Here is a 20,874-nt window from a genome sequence, read left to right on the forward strand (position 1 = left end):
AATTCGATGTTTTTAATTATGTAATTCGATTATTTAATCCGAGCCTTTTATCTGATGACGATGATTTATCTTCCTTTAGTTTATCTTTTGCTGTGCTATCTTCGGCTATTTTTAATATACTCTTTTTTTCTGTTGTCTGCATAGTCTGATGGTATATTAGAGCTCGTCTTCCTTATATCACCCTCGAGCTTTTCTTTAAATTGTCCTGTCTATCTTCTTAGTATTTCTTATTGTTCTTTTAATACATTACCCTTTTTAACTCTGCTCATCCTTCTTCTCGGTTTGAATTCTTCTCCGTTTCTGTTCAGTTTCATAAAACTTTCTTATATCTGTTGGCTTACGTAGTTCCGTAGTTCTTGTTGTTCTTGAAGTTCGGTGTTCATATTTTCTTTCTACTTTCTTAGATGTATTTTCTTTTCTTCTTTAGGTAATTGGTTATATTCCTTCTCTGATTGTCGGGTTAAGGGCCCATGTTGCGTTAGTAAATATGCTCTTTTTTTTCTTTCTCTTATACTTATACTAATTAGTACTAATACTTTTGACATTATCTGTTAAACCAGTCATTTTTTTCTTTTTTTTTGTTTACTTTTTTGTTTACCTACATAGGTAGGTACTACGTTTTTATATTACTCTATTCCTTAAAATCCCATTCATCTTACACTTTAGCTGTTATTTCTTTAGGTAAACAAACAATATTAAATTCTCAGCAGTGTTTATTTGTTGGATATTTTTTTATAATATTTTCATCTCATAGAAATCTTAAGTATTATATTTAATTCTATGTTTAGAAGTTTATTTATGGCCGATATCCAGTCGTAACCAGTTTTTTATAAAGATTTAGTAAGGTCGATAAATTAAAAGGCTTTTATTGCTTCTTGTCCTCGCATGGCCAAATTTTTTGGTCAACAACAATTTGAAAAAATTTTGTCCGACAAATATATTGGGCGTTTTAATAAGTCCGAGACGTAGAACATTTCAAATGACAGGAATTATGTTTGTGATTAATAGCAGTCTGATTTTTGCATGAGAGTTTAATGAAAGGGTAACAAGTCAATTGAAAGTTCTGTCCGACAAAATACATGGGACGCTTTCGTAGTCTAACGTTCGAAACTTGTAACCTGTTCCACAATTAAAACTTCCTCTGTTCCAGTATTCCCATACATCAAAGTTTGTCCTGGACACCGTTAAGCTATTAATAAATTTTCAGCTTGCTATTAATCAACTGTTTTTTGGTACGCGCGATCCAGGCCTAATTCAGTAAAAACGCGCTGGAAGAAATTAGTATACAAAGTCATAATAAAAAATATTGTTGAATTAAAATTTTTGGTTATAGATAAATTTTAAATAAAACAGGAAATATACATTTAAAGTAGCATCCAACAATTATTAAAATTTACTATTCTAATTGGGAAATAAGCCACAATTTTAAAATCTTCGTATAATAAATCGTCAATAAAATCTTTTTCCACCTACCTCTACTGAAAGTGTACTTTTCCGGATCTGATAATTATTCCGAAAATGTTTTTCCTCTCTATGGAGGAAAAGTAAAAGTGACGTCATGGTATTTCATTCATGAAATATAACTTATTGACGCCCGTACAATATCTATTTTCTATTACGTAAGTATCTATACATTTTAACGTTTATTTATAAAACACCCTGTATTTTGCAGAATGGTAAAAAACAGTAAATTTTTATTTTGATTTAACAATGTTTACATTAATAATTTGACTTATATTTGACAGTTGACAGTTACATTGTACCATAGAGAAATAAAAAGGAGATATTGTACCTACTTACATAAATAAATTAAGTAAAAATGAAAAATGACTTGTTTTTAATTTGAGGAAGGTGGAAAACCTATATGTATAACATGGGAGTAAAGTGACTTTTCCTCCCTTGAATGATTACTGCCCTCCGCTACGCGTCGGGCAGTAAACTTCATTCTCGTTAGTAATAGTAGCACGTTCCTCCCTTGTTATACAAATGGCTATTATTGCCATCCGTCACTAAAGTCATTCATTATTGTATGGTTCATTCCACCAACATACGACTGTTTTGGATTATCGCGACAACGAATATTTCAATGTGCAACTTAAGAAGTACGAAAGTAAATGACTCTAATAATTCTTCCAATAAACAGCAATGTAATTTGAAATTTATTTTCGTTCTTCATATGTTCCACAATAAAATATTCGTTGTCGAAATAATCCAACACAGTCAAATATTCGTGGAATAGGGTATACTCATTTCACGCCATTTGCGGCAGTAAAGTAACACTTTATTGTACTGAAAGAAGAATTTTACTTTACCTGCCGCGATTAATCAAAATAAACTGAGATTGAATATATGAATAATGTAATACCTAAGTGGTCAATGGCAGTAATCGATTATTTATTTGAGTGAACTTAAAATTTATTTACTTTAATTTTACTTTACCTGCCGCGATTAATCAAAATAAACTGAGATTGAATATATGAATAATGTAATACCTAAGTGGTCAATGGCAGTAATCGATTATTTATTTGAGTGAACTTAAAATTTATTTACTTTAATTACTAAAAATATTGTACAAAATTTACGTTATTATTGATTAAATTTATGTCAGAAAGTGAACTTTTGTAGTATTTTGCAATTATATTCATAAAACATAAATCCAAACCTAACTATCGATTAAACATCGAAATAGGTTATCATGCAAAAGCTTTCTGTCATCGTCATTACTGTCAAACGAAATTTTTTTTTCTTCTAAAATTAATAAAATTCTTAAATCTGTTAAGTTTTGTATTAATGCAATACAAATTGTATAAACTGCTCGTCAAAAGTTAGGGATATAGAAAATTCTGCTGAATTTTCATAGTAGATTTTTTCGTGAACAGATTAACGGATTCCGCTAATTTTTTTTATTATTTTAGATTTTCCTTTAGTATTTACACAGTTATGCAAAGGTTTACTCAAACTTTTTTTTGTACTTATACCGGGTGGAAGAAAAGAAATGTTTTTCTTATGTTAAGTTTGAGACGCCTTGTAGGGAGGACGAGGTACAAATGTGAGTATACATCGAAATCATATTGTAGTCTTATGTTTTGTGAACATTTTGTTTTTTGAATGTCCCTGATATCTTTAGAAACAAAAAAAATAGACGGTTTTGTAATTTAACATGTGTTTTAACCGAAACAAAAGTTTGAGACACCTTGTAGGGAGAAAAAGGCACAAAGGTGAGTATACCTCGATATCATGTTGTAGTCTCATATTTTGTGAATATTTTATTTTTGTAATTTCTCTAATATATTTAATAACAAAGAAACTAGACGGTATTACTTTTTAATATGTGTTTTAAATGACGATATGCATCACATCACACATGTGAAACATAGAAACGCATATTAAAGAGTAATACCGTCTAGTTTCTTTGTTATTAAAGATATCAGAGAAATTAAAAAAATAAAATATTCACAAAATACGAGACTACAATATAATATCGAGGTATACTCACCTTTGTGCCTTTTTCTCCCTACAAGGTGTCTCAAACTTTTGTTTCAGTTAAAACACATGTTAAATTACAAAACCGTCTATTTTTTTTGTTTCTAAAGATATCAGGGACATTCAAACAGCAGCATGTTCACAAAACATAAGACTACAATACGATTCTGATGTATACTCACATTTGTACCTCGCCCTCCCTGCAAGGTGTCTCAAACTTAACATAAGAAAAACATTGCTTTTCTTCCACCCGGTATAAGTACAAAAAATAAGTTTGAGTAAACCTTTTCTCAATTGTGTAAATACTAAAGAAAAATCTAAAATAAAAAAAATAGCGGAATTCGTCTGTTCTCGAAAAAATCAACTATGAAAATCAGCATAAATTTCTATATCCCTTTTGACGAGTAGTTTATTATGGAATGATGTTTTTGTTTAATTCGATTATATGTATATAGAACTGTGTAAAATATCCACAAGGAAGAATTTCCTGTAGCTGGCTGTATACCGTTAATTACAAGTAAAATTTAATAAAAAATGTTGGCTTAGTATATTAGTTAAAAAAGCCCCTACAGGGCTAGAAACATACAAACAAAACAAAAGAAAAAGAGCGAAAACGTTTTGTTTGTATGTTTCTAGCCCTATAGGGGCTTTTTAAACTAATATACCTTTTACCAAGGCAAATTTTTTTATTAAATTTTACTTGTTTAAAATATATTTATTTCGTTGAAATCATAGTAGTAGAAGTGTAACGTCTTACGTGCGTACCAAGTACACACACTCTTTTTTCATTAGGATGTAATTAAGTAAGTGTTAATGTTTTTTATGATTGGCGATAAAATTTTGTATGCACCACGTCAGTAAAGTGACTCTTTACTGACTTGGTACATAAATAACAATTTTCAAGTTAAATTGTGGCTTATTTTAATTAGAATAATAAAATACATAAATGCCACAGAAAAATAGCTTCAGAACAATTATTAAAATGATCAGTTACGCATTCAACATTATAAGAACGGATAAGACACCTGTCGATAATAAAAAATCCCCTGAATAGAGAAACCGCAACAAGCGTCCACACTATATCCTAATTAAATACCTGATGTTTACGGTCGATCGAAATCACATTAAACAAGAACCAGCGGAGTCCTAATTATGATTTAAAGAAATAATAAACAATATTTAATGTGGAAGTAGAGAGGTGGCAGATCAGCGTTTGTGTACACCATTGCAACCTTGGTAGCTTGGTACGCCTATGGTGCAGTGTTCCATGTCCGCTCTGCTAACTGTGCCACTCATACATTTAGATTTTTACGTTTTGCGTCAAAAACCAGACAGTGCTTATCTGAGTTCCTATCTGAAGACGTTGTTTTGTTGGTCGCTTACTCTCTAGCTCTTGTAGGATCTTGGTCGGATATGGTTTTTTCCCCAAACCGCAGCTCGGACATATTATCAACAATTGTGCATGATGGTGTATTGCCAGTGTAATTTAAGTTCATGATGTGAATCAAATCTGTACAGTTTGAGTTCAGTTCTTCCAGCGATGGCCAGGTTTAGTGTTAGTTCCATGTTTTCTACTAGTGTTTTAATGACTTTATTGTGCTTGGTCCAGAAAGGGGTAAGCTTAAATACTATTCGATTTTATTTTTTTTTAATTTTAATTTTTTTTTTGAATTTATCTTTAATTTTAAAATAAAATTTCCTGAAGCGCGCGGAATGTTAGCTTTCTTTTGAAATTTTATTACACTGAAAATAATAAGAAATTAATCACAATTGATATGCATTCTTAACTAGGAATTATACAGACTTCCCAAGACATTATTGTTTTCATTTAATTATTATCATTATTGTTTTGATTGCTCTGGGATTACCCTTATTACTGTGTACTTACTGAGGCGTGTAGTATTTATAATAAGAGGAAAAATAATTTGATCACCTTTTTACTGATATTTAATTTTAATCAAAACAAAACCGTTTATTGAAATCGCTCTTTATACAAAGAAATAAAAAACATCTTGATCAGTGTTTCCCAATGTGGGACCCACGCCCCACAGGGGGGCATTTCGAGTATGGACTCGACACGACGAGTTTAACTCTTTCTTTCCAGACCATTTAATTGCAATGCTAGATTTAGGTGAAAAATATTATAGTCTCTATTTACTTCTCATACTTCAACTAATAATCGTGTGTTTGAGGCTAGTTATCAGATTTCTTTATTCGTCGCTAAAACTCTTAGGAGAAAATTTAATAAAACCGTCAATATCAGCATCTTTTAAAACGGTTCCTGGAAAAGATAACAAAGGTCTTAAAGCTATGCCACTCAGTAAAACACTGTTAGTGGAAGAATAGACGAAATGGATGAAAATATTGGAAAACAACTTGTTGAAAAGCTGAAAACAAGAAATTTCTCAGTGCAACTGAATGCCTGAATCAACTTTGAGAGACATTGAGACAGTATTATAAATTACAGCTTGTGCTGCTGATGGATTGATGGGCAAGAAAAATGCATGCTTAAAATTCATGAAAGATGCGAAGACAGGAATGATTCTTGTGCATTGTGATATTTATAAGGAAATCTTGGTAACTCAAAACATCTCACCTCTTCTAAATAAAGTATTCATTACATTTCCTGATAAAGTGTGTTAATGATATTAAGGACCGGTACTTTGAGCAACTTTCTGTCCCGATTAAACCTCGGTTAGAGAAATTTTGTCATGTAAAATTCAGCTAACCGGGGTTTAATCAAGACAGAAAGTTGCAGAAAGTACCGGCCCTTAGTCTAATGCCAAATATGAGCATCTCTTCAAGCTATTTTGTGAAGAAAAAATAAAGACCACGTGAGACTTTTACTTCATACTGAAGTAAGATGAACTGCTTGAAAATATTTATGGAACTGTTTGCTTCTATTCAGGAAAACCTAAATGAAGTATCTGTTCACAATCAATGGTAAAGCATTTGTTGAAATCTTTAAAACTGTATTAAATACGCAACTTCGAGGAACAAATAAAACTCTTGTCGATGCAAAGCGAATATATTTTGGTTTCAGTACCCATATTGAGTTATGTCAGAAACATTCTAACAACAAAATCTTTGAACAATTTCATTGGCTCCAAAAATGTGAAGTAGGTAACGGATACCTCTTTACTACTTGTTATTGTCAATTATCAGAATATTCTATTTGCTGATTTGAAATAAAGATTTTTTGTTATAAAACAAATTGAATTTCCAAAATGGATAGTATAGCCAATATTCGTGGATTTGTCTGATATATCAAATATGCAGTATTAAGAACAACTCGCAGAATTGCAAAATGACGAGTCAGTTTTTTATTTTATAAAAAATGACCGATTTACTGGTAAAGGAAAATTATTTGGACATAACAAAACATGGAGGCTTGAGACTGAAGCTAACTAAATTCGAACCTAATATAAAAGATCTGTCCAGCAAGCACAAGAATCAAGCGCAAGGATCTCACTAAATTAAAGTAGGAAAATCTTTATTAAAATTATTTGGAATTTGAATTTGAGTTTATATTATATGTTTTGAAAATTTAACTGTGTTTTGTTAACAATTTACTAGTGATTTCTCCCTAAAGCCTATTATTAAGTTTCGTAAGTGAACAATTAAATTTTTTATATTAAAAAATTATTGTTACATAGGGGGGCATAAGAATCTTAGGAAGGCAAAGGTGGGGCATGGCACAAAAAGGTTGGGAAACACTGATCGAGATGGTATCATGGTTGGGTTGAAGCACGATTCCCGCTTGAAATATGTGCATCAATTTCGCTACTTATGGAATTCTTCTGATTGATTTCTGTGCCCTGGCCTGATATGTGAAGGAAACTACACGTTCAATAGTATTAATACAGTTATCTATTCTGATATAACTTTTATTGTCAGGTGTTCTTTTGACGGTAATGTACTCCATTTTTGCTTCGTTTATTTTAAGCCCCACTTTTTTGTGCTTCAGGATCAATTTCTTTGAACGCTTCCATTATTCATAGTTTGTTCCTACCAATAATAGCTACATCATCTGCATATGCAGTAATTTGTACTATATTGGTATTTATTTGACCGGTTATATTGGTTTTTCTTATGACTGCCTCAATAACTAGGTTGAATAGCATGGTTGATAGAGCGTCTTCCTGTCTCACTCCCATGTTGATGTCAAACAGTGGATCCGTTCTCCATCTACTCTGACTGCGGCTTTTAAACCCTGCAATGTCATTTTTATGAGGCTCATATATTTATTAGGTATACCTAGACTACGAAGGTCTTCCAGAATTTTGTCTCTTTTCACACTATCAAAAGCTTGTTTAAAGTCTATATACATATTATATAGTTCTATATCGTATTCATAAGCTTTTTCTTATATATATTCTTAGTATGAATATATTATATTTAGTGGCTTTATTTGTTCTAAATCCATTTTGATAATCACCAATTATATTCTCGGAATATTCCAACAATCGATTGTATATTATACCAGAAAGAATTTTGTATATTACATCTTAGACCAGGACGGATTTGTTTTGAGGTGGATGTTAGAGGTGGCATTCCGATTTTTGCAGCTAAAGTTAGGTGACAACTTTAATAATTATAATTGACTTATGCTCCTTCTCAAATATGCATGGAACATTAATAAAAAAATTAAAATATTTAAAAATTTCGAAAAACATCGGATTTTTTCTATTTTCTTTGCTTATAACTTTAAAACGATTCATTTTGGAACAAAATCGTAGCGAAATAAAATAAACATAATTAAATTTTGTATGATATGAGACTGGTTAAAAATGTCTTAAATTATTACCCTTTCTGCAAAATAGCAATAAATACAAAATGGGGGGCAAAATAAGCCTGTTTTTGTTCAATGTTTTTCAACCACTTTGGTTGCACTTAGAACCTTCGTAATTCGTTTAAAAAAATATTAAAACATACTCAAACCGTCCACCAGATTTAATTAAAATTGGCCTCATAGATTTTGCATAATTTTGCAATCTAAATATTTTTAAAAAGTTCAATTTTTTAAAAACTTTCTGAACAAAAAGTAGACCATTTAAAAGTTTGCTAATTTTTTTTACGTATAAACAAACGGTCTACCTATCTAATTCACTTTACAGAATTAAAATCGGATTATTTAAGCAGCCTCAGCAATGTTTTAAAGTTATAAACAATTTTTTGGCATATAAACAAATTAGTGCTGTCGCCAGGGGGGCGGTGCAACGGCCTTCTTTATTTAGATGGAATTATCCAAGTTTTTTTTATGTATTTGGACCCGTAGAAATCGAATTTTTTGGGTAATAGTTGATCCGGATATCGATAAGATTTTTATAAGCAAAGAACTGGAGGAATTACCTAACAGCGATTTTTCGCAAAATAAAACATTTTTTTGTGTTTCTTGGATAATTCTAAGCAAAAAATGTTCTTACAAGTTTTTTCGTAGAATGCATAGTTTTCGATATTAACGCGGTTAAACTTTAAAAAAATCGAAAAATTGCAATTTTTGAACCCGAATTGCTTACAGCATTTGAAAGTTTTAAGTCAAATTATACCGGTTTTGATTATTTGCATTACTAAAAATTATTTTTTTATTCTGTTAAACAAAGCTATTTGTTTATAAGAAAAAAAATTGTTTATAATTTTAAAGTATTGCTGAGGCTGCTTAAATAATCCGATTTTCATTCTGTAAAGTGTATTAGATAGGTAAAGTGCCTCTTTATGTGTAAAAAAATTAGCCAACTTCTAAATCGTTTACTTTTTGTTCAGAAAGATTTTAAAAAATTTGAAATGTTTTAAAAAAATTTAGATTGCAAATTTATTATGCAAAATCTGTTAGGTCGATTTTAATGAAATTTGGTAGACGGTTTATCTATGTTATAAGAATTTTCTAAGCGAATTACTAAGGTTCTAAGTGCCACTAAAGTGGTTAAAAAACATTGAATAACAACAGGCTCATTTTGCCCCCTTATTTTGCATTTATTGCTCTATTACAGAAAGGGTAATAAATTAAGAAATTTTAAACCAGCCGTATGTCATACAAAATTCAATTATTTTTATTTTATTTCTGTACGACTTTGTTCCAAAGCGAATCGTTTTAAAGTTATAAGCAAAGAAAGTAGAAAAAAATCGATGTTTTTCGAAATTTTTAAATATTTTAATTTTTTTATTAATGTTCCGGGCATGTTTGAGAAGGAGCAAAGTCAAATATTATTATTGAAGTTGTCACCTAACTTTATCTGAAAAAATCCGAATGCCACCTCTCACATCCAAAAATAGACGTCTTTTTTTCGCAGATCAGCCCTGTTCTAATTTAGCAATGTAACTAGACTAGAATTCTGGCGTTCTCTCTTCTTATCTCTTCTTTTATATTATAGACTGTATAAGGCCAACTGTCCATTCCTCCGGTATTTGCTCCTTGGTGCATATTAATGGTATTAGGTAATGTATTCTTCCCCAAAGCTCAGATCCTCCATGTTTTAGTAATTCTACTGAAATACCGTTCGCTCCTGGCGCTTTATTGTGTGTTATTTTCTTTATTATTTGAACTACTTCTTCATAACTCGGATTTTCAATGTACTGCTCTGCCGTATAATATAGTGTCTCGGTTTGATCATTTTCGTTGTTTGCATTTAGATTTTCTTGGAAGTGTCCTTTCCATCTCTTTATAATTTTTTGCTTCTCTGTTAGCAGTTCTCCGTTCTTTGCCTTTGCATATCGTCAATTTTGGTCTAAATGACTGTGTGTTTGCTTTTATTCTTCTATAGAATTTTCTGCTCTCTCGTCTGTTGTTATAATTCAGGATTTCTGGTACTTATTTTTTCAAGGCCTGTCTTTTTTTTCTTTTGCATATTCCAGTCGCTGGTATTCTCTTTTCGTTATAAATCTCTCTGCTATTTCTTGTGTTTCTTTGAAGTTGGCTGAGCCTAGCTTGACTTTTTTCTCGACTGCAGTTCTGCATTCATTATCGTACCATTCCACATTTCCTTGTCTTTTTCATTTCCGACAGTTTTCTCTGCTGACTCCATTATTTCCACAACCATCTATTACACCTATTACATTTTTACGTTTTGCGTCAAAAACCAGACAGTAGACAGTGCTTATCTGAGTTCCGACGCTGGTTCTCAAGACGTTGGTCGCTTACTCTCTAAGCTCTTGTAGGATCTTGGTCGGATATGGTTTTTTCCTCAAACCGCAGCTCGGACATATTATCAACAATTGTGCATGATGGTGTATTACCAGTGTAATTTAAGTTCATGATGTGAATCAAATCTGTACAGTTTGAGTTCAGTTCTTCCAGCGATGGCCAGGTTTAGTGTTAGTTCCATGTTTTCTACTAGTGTTTTAATGCCTTTATTGTGCTTGGTCCAGAAAGGGGTAAGCTTAAATACTATTCGATTTTATTTTTTTAATTTTAATTTTTTTTAATTTATCTTTAATTTTAAAATAAAATTTCCTAAAGCGCGGAACGTTAGTTTTGTTTTGAAATTTTAAAATATCGAAAATAATAAGAAATGAATTAGAATTGATATGCATCCTTAAGTAGGAATTTTACAGAGTTCCCAAGACATTATTGTTTCATTTGGATTACCCTTATTACTGTGTACTTACTGGCGCGTATATTATTATACTTTTCTATTACATAATAGAAAAAATAATTAGTTAACGTTTTTAGTGATGATGAAATTTGGCTCAAAACAAAATTGTTTATTGAAATGGCTCTTTATACAAAGAAATAAAAAGCAGATGGTATCATTGTCGTCTTAAAGCAGTATTTTATGACAATTGGAAAGTTTTTCGGAAAGTCTTATAACTTTATCCGTTGAAAATTCTTCATAAAAACATTTACATTCCTTCATAGTTTACTTTGAAATCACTGGATATATATCTGAATTACGTTTACTGGAGCAACACAACTTGAGCATGATAAAAGTTTTGTCGTGTGCTTGTACAGAAGTATTTTATTGTAGGTTGAAAAGATTGAAAAGATGGTCTACAATGACGTCGACGGAATTTTCTTCCCAATAGCCAAAACATTGTTATTCTTGATTCTGAGCTCTCCTTGTTTCATTTTCACATGGGCCTTTCAACATAGCCTAGCGTCTGTGGTAGCTTGCAAATATTGTGTCGTGTTGGAGTACGTCTAAACATTATTTAACAATAGTACAGTGTACAACAAGTGAGAAAAAAGACATATTTCTCACGAGAGCAAGTTTGTTGGCACGAGCCGAGGGCCGCGAATCAAGCGAGGGAGAAATATGTCATTTTCTCATGTGTTGTACACTGTACTTTTTCTATGGATGCGGTTTTGTCAAGAGTTCAAATTTCAAAATTAAATAATTTAGGTGCTTTTAGGTATATTATATGCATAAATTGAAATAAAATACATATACATGTAGGTATTTAATATTCTGGAGATTTATATACTTACGTTATTTATTTGAAATTAGGTGTAATTGACAGTTATTTTTGAGCAGCTTTGAAAGGTAATTCGGGGTAAAATTTGTTTCAACAAAATTTTTTGACATTAATTATTGTTTTTGTATTGTGTATGTTACCATGGAAACGACGACCATATGTATGTAAACCGTAGGAGAACCCGCGAGAAAAAATATTTCTCACTGCAATGGCCGACTTTTCTCACTGTCTGAGAAATTGTTCGTTTTGAATGTATGTAAGTAGTGAGAGAAGTTGCACATTGCATAGCATCCATAGAAAAACATTTATTATAGTGTTGTTGGCGTCCTTGATTATTGTTAGTTAGAACTGTTTCATACCACTTGTTTCAAACCTGGATCATTATTTCGTCCATTTTTTCCAATATTGCTCTACTATAAACACTTTTTACATACCTACTCAGTTCTAAGAACCAATCAAATCAAATACGTATTGCGTGCGTAATTTCACACCCGTTTAAACTTCGACACAGTTTTTTTTGCCGAATCCCGTATTTAAAATTATAAAAACGTTAAAAAACTTGGAACACGTTTTTCGAACGTCATTTAAAATGTCTTTAAAGTAATTTATAATTCGTTTTGAATACGAATTGCTTTATTTTATTACTTCCTAATGTTTTTATATCTATGTTTATAATTCTTATTTACTTATTATAATTAATAACAGAATAAGACTATAATATGCAAAATGGTAGTGTAAGCAAATATTCAAAGAAAAATAATTTAGCGATATTAATATAGCAGTTATGAATTTACTAATAATAATATGCAAATAAACAAACCATGTTTATTTTCATGTTTCATGTTGTTTATTTAGTAGTATTTGGTATTTTGACAACGGAACCCGATTTGGGCTTCGAAACGTTAATAAAATCATTTTTTTGGTAAAATTGTGGCTTACTCCCATTAAAAATAGTTGATTATAAAAAATGCCACAAAGAAATAGCTTCAGAACAACATTGTTTATTTTCATATTAATAGACAAACCATTCTGGTATATTGGAAAAAAAAAATTATATTCTATGTAAAGTTAACCGAGGTACTAAAAATTTAAATTAGTTACGTATTTTAAAGAATCCAGCAGAATAATACTATCATATTTTTAATAGTCCAGGGCGCATCTGTTTTGTTTAAATAATCAAAATGTCAAAATATGAAGGAAAAATTCGATTTTATATTGGTTTTTTGATTATAACCTTAAAACTATTCATTTCTAAGAAAAGTTGTACTGACATAAAAGTTGCCTAGTTAAATTTCCTACAATATAGAATTGGTTAAAAATTTAATAAATAGTCACCCTTGTTGCAAAATAGCAATAATTTCGAAAAAAAACCATACAAAAACAAGTGTTGGCATTTTACTTTTTTCAACCATTTATGCTACACCTAGGACCTTCATATTTTACCCAGAAAAGCTATATGATATACTAAAATAATACTGCAAATTTCATTAAAATCGGTTTAATAGATTTTGCAAAATAAATTTTGCAATCCAGATTTCGCAAAAAAAATTCATTTTTTTTAATGTTGCAGGACTGAAAATAAAGCAGATAGCAAGTTAAATTTTTTTTGCTTATAGAAGTGTACTGTACCTTTCATATGCAATTTGCAAAATTATAATAGATTAATTACCACGGCGTCAGGAAATTTTTTAAATAAACATTAATCTTTGGTGCTACGCTCAGGACAGCGGTGTTTGATTCACACAAGTTGATTTCCACCAAAATTTCTTCCAATCTTTATCTAATATATTATTTTCTTACTCTATATTTTGTTGTATTTTAATATTTTAATTCCACAAAAATTAAACTAATTTTATTATTGTTTGTGAAATATTGTTTAAACAATTACATATGTTTAAAAATAATAAACTTTTATCCTCTAAGTTAAAATATATGAACAAAGAAAGTTTTTGCTAGAAAAAGTGTTATTTCAAAGGATAGAGTATGTGTTTTTATTTTGCAATAAACAAATTTATTTATTTATATCGAAATGTAATAAAAATTAAAATGTATCAATCATTATCAACGGTCATTGGAATGCCTAATCAGAGCAAACTATCCGCTGTCCTGCGCGTAGCACCAATAATTAATGTTTGTTTAACAAAATTCCTGACGCCGTGGTAGTTAATCGATTTTAGTTTTGCAAATTTCAAATGAAAGGTACAGTACACTTCTAAAAGCAAAAAAAAAATTCAACTTGCTATCTGCTTTATTTTCAGTCCTGTAACATTTTGAAAAAATGAATTTTTTTGCGAAAGATGGATTGCAAAATTTATTTTGCAAATCTATTGAACCGATCTTAATGAAATTTACAGTATTGTTTTACTGTATCACAAAATTTTTCTGGGTAAAATATGAAGTTCCTAAGTATAGCATAAATGGTTGAAAAACGTAAAATGCGAATACTTGTTTTTGTATGGTTTTTTTGGCAATTATTGCTATTTTGCAACAAGGATGGCTATTTTTTAAATTTTTAACAAATTCTATATTGCAGGAAATTTAATTACGCAAATTTTATGTCATTACAACTTTTCTCAGAAATGAATACTTTTAAACTTATAATCAAAAAACGAAGAAAAAAATCGAAGTTTTCCATCATTTTTTGACATTTTGATTATTTAAACAATGTTTCGGGCCTTTTTGGAGAGGGAGGATAACTCAAATATTATTATTTGAGTTATTTTCAAGCAATTTTTGCAAAAAAATTGAGTCCCCTCTCAACGTCCAAATGTACTAATATTTTTACAGATGCACCCTGGTCTATAAGGTGTGTGCCTTTTCTTTTTATAAAAATAAAAATAGACGGTTTCATTTTGATTCAATTCGAGTCTTTTGCCATCTCTTGACACGTGTTTCTAGATTTACCCATTATCAAAAAGACTTTGTAAAAGACTGAATTGAACAAAAACGCACCCGACTCGTTGGTAAATATATTTAAATATTCTACCAATGTATGCTTTAGCGACCTCTAACGAGGTAAGATGAAGTTAGTGTCGATAACGATTAAAGTAAACTGTGAACCTGAGGCATATCCATGCCATCTGGCGATGCTGGGAATTTATTCCACTAAAACATCAGCAGTTTACTCGCCTTAATCGCCAACATTTTGTACTCTACAGCCGAGTATAGCGCGAAACCAAATAATTTTATAAATGTTCTTCTTATGGTACCCTATTTAGTGATTCTCTATTCTCCGTTGTTCTTCATAAACCCCTCCAATATTATCTATTTCGGATCAAGCTTTAATTACGCTTGGTATCACTGTTGTTACGAGTTGTAAGAGGCAATATAAATATTTCTGTTTCTTTTAGCTGTCCAAGGTATAATGTTTTGCGGATGGGGAGATGGATCCTTTCTTTGCTTAACGAAAATTTGTTTATAGTCAGTCCAGAAAATTTTTAATGTTATCCTTTAAGTCCATATCTCAAATGCCCCTTGTTTATGTTTATGGTGGAAATTATATTTCTGCTTTATATAGCATAGTTGGTCAAATATAGCATTTAAGTAGTCTAGTTTTGATTTAGTTGATCCTGATCCTATGTATGCTTTTATTTCCTCGAATTTATGTTCCTAGCTGACATTTTTTGGCTATTGAGACCATCGACATCCATTTGCTGGAGTCAGAAAAATATGTTTTATTTATGTATGTGTCTTTAGTAAAAAAGATGAGTATTTTTTCTTGAATATGAATTTTGAAAATACTAAGAAATGAAAATTATGAGTTGATGCGATTGGTTATAGAACGTAAAGTAAAAGGAAAAAGAAGGCCGTGAAGAAGACACACGTCCTGTTTAAAAATAATTTAAAGCAGTGCAGTGAAGTGAAAAAACAACAAACAAGCCATGATCATCGACAATGTCCTTAAAGGAGGCACATGAAAAAGAGGAGGCACATGAAGAATTTTAAAATTTTTGGCACTTTTCCTTTCCCCTTTTTGTTTTAAAAATATCGTCATTTTTAGTTTTTACTAATATCTATATCAGATTTTGCGGAAAGGATGCCCTTGCCTTTCTATAATATATAGGTCTGGATCCCGCGTATAAAAAAAGTTGATTAATAGCAAGCCGAAAATTTGTTAAGAGCTAAGGGTGTCTAGTCGGACAAACTTTGATATATGGGAACACTGAAACAGGGGCAGTTTTAATTGTGGAACAGGTTAAAAATTTGGTACGGTCAGACCACGAAAACGGCACATTTATTTTGTCCGACAGAATAGACTTAAACTCTCCGAACAGAGATTAAACTCTCATGCAAAGATCAGACTGCTATTTATCACCTGTCATAATTCCTGTCATTTGACATATTCTACATGTTCCACTCATTAAAGCTCCTATTTGGTGATAAATAGCAGTCTGATTTTTGCATGAGAGTTTAATCTCTGTTCGGAGAGTTTAAGTCTGTTTTGTCGGACAAAATACATGTGCCGTTTTCGTGGTCTGACCGCTCCAAATTTTTAACCTGTTCCACAATTAAAACTTCCCCTGTTCCAGTTTTCCCATATATTAAAGTTTGTCCGACTAGACAGCGTTAAGCTATTAACAAATTTTCAGCTTGCTATTAATCAACTTTTTTTTCATACGCGGGATGCAGAACTAATAACCCTAATATAGAAGAATAACAATAATTGCTTGATGTGTTAACGTTTAGAATGTTTTGTACTAGTGTTTTTAAACTATATTACAGATATCTCTATGAAACCACAGAACTTGCAATCACTACAAAAAAATCTTCAAATTACTCCAGGGAAATAAGGCTTTTGTCGGGACACATGAGCAGCCAGGTTGCAAATGGGTTTTTTGGGTACTATATACCTAATACATTATACATACAAAAATGTCAGTCACAGTTAGGACGAGAATTTTAGTTATTAACAAATAAGGGTCAAAAATGGGATAATTAAATATCTTATTTATAGTATTCTTCTTTTAGTAGATGAGCCAATTTTTAAAACGGCAGTTTTTTAATTTTGATCCGATCATTTGTTGCTTCGAAAATTGCAAAATAAAACAAAAATTTCGAAAATAAAAAATTTGCTATAACTTTCGCGAAAGTGACCTTACGACTTTTATATTTCACAAAAAGTTGAGTCAAAAAGTCCATATACTGCACAAAAAATTATAAGACGATTCGTTAATTAGTTTAAATTTTATTCAATTTGTTTATCCCAAAGAAAGAACAATAGTTTTGTTTTTAAATTATTGAAGAAAATAATTAAAAAGTAATTTTTGTCACTACAAAAACATTGTACTAAAGTAGAGTCATTTTTGGCTTGAAAACAATTTGAATAGCTTTGTTAATATTGACTGTAGAGTAAATTTACCTTGGAATTTCAAAAGCTGGTATTTTTACACAAATTTAAAAAAAAACTTTTTGCCTATGGTAATTACGGTCAAAGTTAGCCACTTTTATTATGTAATTCACAGTTACTTCAATATACATAAAATTCTCTTGTAACAGTGTTAGTTAACATACTACTCCGAAACGGCTTGGCCGATTTTTATGAAATTTTACAAGTATATCCTATGGGACTGAGAATAGGTTTTAATCTATTTTTCATATCCATAAGTTATAAGGGGGGTTGCCCCCCTGACATTTTTTTTATTTTTTGGACAAAATTGTCTATCTTAATTTTATATGATGTAGGATTAAAAAATACATAAAACCCTTAATTTACACTTTTCAATCACCAACCCCTATTTGTTAATACCTATCTATATATTTACATCTATAAAATTCTCCTGTCGCAGTGTTAGTTGTCATACTCCTCCGAGACTGCTTGACCGATTTTTATGAAATTATATAAATGTATATTCGGTAGGTCTTAGAATCGGTCGTAATCTATTTTTCATATCCCTGAGTGATAAGAGGAACTCCCCCTAACATTTTGAAATGTTAGGTGGGAATTTACGTACATAACGTACTCTACAAGACTACGAGTACATACAATTTAAAAAAATTATGATCAAAATCCATCAACAAGCTCTGGAGATATTAATCGCAGCATATTTTTGAAGAATCAATTTCATTTTTTGAGTGCACGGATTTTAATAATTCATTTCCACCGACCACAAATCGATTTCGTTAGAACGTTATTTTTAAAGCTTTATTAACAAATCTGTTGAAGTTTAAAGTTTACTTAAACTTTTACACATAAACTGTATACCTTTAACTTCGAACTGGCGCTAGTTGGGTTGCTTAATTGTTATAAACAAAGTAGCTGTCAATTAAATAAAAAAAGTGGCTAACTTTGACTGTAATTAACCTAGGCAAAAAGTGTTCTTTTTTTAAATTCGTATAAAAATACCAGCTTTTCAAATCCCAAAGTAGTTTTAATCTACAGTCAATATTAACAAAGTTATTCAAATTGTTTTTGAACTGAAAATGACCCTACTTTAGTAAAATGTTTTCAAAATGATAAAAATGACTTTTTAATGATTTTTTTTTAAAACTTTGAAATCATGACTTTTCTTCTTTCATGTGGTTTTCACAGAATTGCTATTACATTACTATTTTCTGAACAATATTATTGCAAAAAAAAGCTCATTGGGATAAACAAATTGAATAAAATTTAAACTAATTTACGAATCGTCTTAAAATTTTTTGTGCATTATATGGACTGTTTGTCTCAACTTTTCGTGCAATATGAAAGTCTTAAGGTCATTTTCACAAAATTTATAGCAATTTTTTTATTTTCGAAATTTTAGTCTTAATTTGCAATTTCTGAAGCAACAAATGATCGAACCCTACTACGAGAATAACAGTATAAATAAGATATTTAATTACCCTATTTTTACCAGTAGCGATTACGAAAAAACTGCCATTTTTGACACTTATTTGTTAATAACTAAATTTCTCGTCCGAACTGTGACGGGCATTTTTGTATTTATAATGTATTAGGGATATAGTACCCAAAAAACCCATTTGCAACCTGGCTGCTCAAGTGCCCGAACATGGTATATTTTTGCCTTATTTCCCTGGAGTATATGTATTTCAAATCGTTTTTGGTATTTGTATTCATTCTTTGTTCTTTTAATCCAATAAATGTTTTAATGATACTTTGGCCAATATTATTCCTTGTACATATACCTATAACGTGGTTTTAACATCGAGTCTTGACTTTCTTAGAAACAGGCAAGGAGTACGTTTTGTGAATACTTACAATCTTGTTTTGCATTACAGTATGTTATAGAGATGATATTGCTTCCCTCCATTCCCTACCATTCTGTGGATGTAAATAGCGAGAACGTTTAGGGCATTTAATAAGCATAAACGATATACTGACTTTCCTCAGACTTTTCGTCGTTATATAAAACAGATATAGTCTGTTCGCTAAACTCAGACGCAATTTTCTAGATATTTTAGTCGGTAATTTTGCCAATTTTAGTAAAATTGGCAAAAAGTAATTACTAAATAGTTAATAATCACTAAATAGTTAGTAATTTTGCCAATTTTTGCAAAATTGGCAAAAAACAAAAAAATTATCGACTAAAATATCTAGCCAGTTGCGTCTGAGTTTAGCGAACCGACTATACTTTTATTAATGGCAGAGTAGTAACTTATAAAACTACTGTTTGGTGTACCGCGGGTTTTAATCCGGCTAAACACGAACAATTTTCTATTATAAAATAAAATAAGCAATTCCATTCGATCGGTAATACGATGTGAAACGCTACAATGGTTCGAATATATCAAATTATTTTTTCTAAATACAACTGAACCAACTTTACTTAGTAACTCATTAAACACAAAAGCCTTAACATTTCTACAGAGCCTTATTACCCTACTTACAATAATATTCACAACAATTTTTAACTTTGACCCACTTTGACAGATTCAGAGCAGAAAACATACAACACAAAAATTCTTACCTTGCACTATTAACAGCTCAAATAAACTAATCTTTCATTAAAAGAAGAAGAATTATTGGAAATTGTGGGAGTGTATACTAAACTTATAAAATTTTGTGAAATTTATTTCCTCAAAATATTTTTATTTTGTACAATAAATAATTTTTCCACCTACCTCTACCGAAAGTATACTTTTCCGGACCTGATTGTAGGGAGCAAAGTTGTACTTTTCCTCCCTAGGGAGGAAAATATTTTTCCTCCCTAGGGAGGAAAAGTAAAAGTGACGTCATGGTATTTCATTCATGAAATATAACTTATTGACGCCCTGTACAATATCTATTTTCTATTACGTAAGTATCTATACATTTTAACGTTTATTTAAAAACACTCTGTATTTTGCAGAATGGTAAAAAACAGTAAATTGTTATTCTGATTTAACAATGTTTACATTAATAATTTGACTTATATTTGACAGTTGACAGTTATATTGTACCTACTTGCTAGTTTTAGTTCTAATAAATTTTGTTGGTTAGTTACATAAATAAATTAAGTAAAAATGATAAAATGACTTGTTATTTGAGGAAGGTGGAAAAACCATATGTATAACATGGGAGTAAAGTGCCTTTTCCTCCCTTGAATGATTACTGCCCTCCGCTACGCGTCGGGCAGTAAACTTCATTCTCGGGAGGAAAAGAAGCACTTTCCTCCCTTGTTATACAAATAGCTATTTCCACCTACCTCTACCCAAAGTATACATTTCCTGACCTGATTGTAGGGAGCAAAGCCGTACTTTTCCTCCCTAGGGAGACAAAGTACTTTACTCCCTAGGGAGTAAAAGTAAAAGTGACTTCATGATATGTCAATGATGAAGTAACTTATTGACGCTCTATATAATATTCTATTTTCTATTACGTAAATATCTATACATTTTAACGTTTATTTATAGAACACTCTGTATTTTGCAGAATGGAAAAAAACAGTAAATTGTTATTTTAATTACAATGACTTATTTTTGACAGTTGACAGTTATGACTGTACCTACTTAATAGTTTTAGTTCTCGAATAAATTTTATTAGTTAGTTGTTACATAAGT

At 30.6% G+C, this 20,874-nt stretch overlaps 2 protein-coding genes across 3 annotated transcripts in view; one reads left to right on the plus strand and one right to left on the minus strand.

Annotated features, from left to right (window-relative positions):
• Window positions 1-20,874, minus strand: part of LOC114328659 (uncharacterized) — a 262,330-nt gene that overhangs the window by 82,276 nt on the left and 159,180 nt on the right. The window lies entirely within an intron of this gene.
• The window catches only part of LOC126890423 (uncharacterized), a 50,656-nt gene continuing 34,510 nt past the window's right edge, over window positions 4,729-20,874 (plus strand). Inside the window, exon 1 of one of the 2 annotated variants that reach the window (XM_050659338.1) lies at window positions 4,729-5,098. In XM_050659338.1, the coding sequence (XP_050515295.1) occupies window positions 5,024-5,098 (75 nt within the window). In that variant the 5' untranslated portion in view covers window positions 4,729-5,023. Of the gene's footprint in view, window positions 5,099-10,726; window positions 10,855-20,874 lie in introns of those variants that run through there. The other variant, XM_050659339.1, reaches the window with a different exon arrangement.

This window comes from Diabrotica virgifera, chromosome 8 (assembly GCF_917563875.1).
Source record: "Diabrotica virgifera virgifera chromosome 8, PGI_DIABVI_V3a".
NCBI classification, from domain to species: Eukaryota; Metazoa; Arthropoda; class Insecta; order Coleoptera; family Chrysomelidae; genus Diabrotica; species Diabrotica virgifera.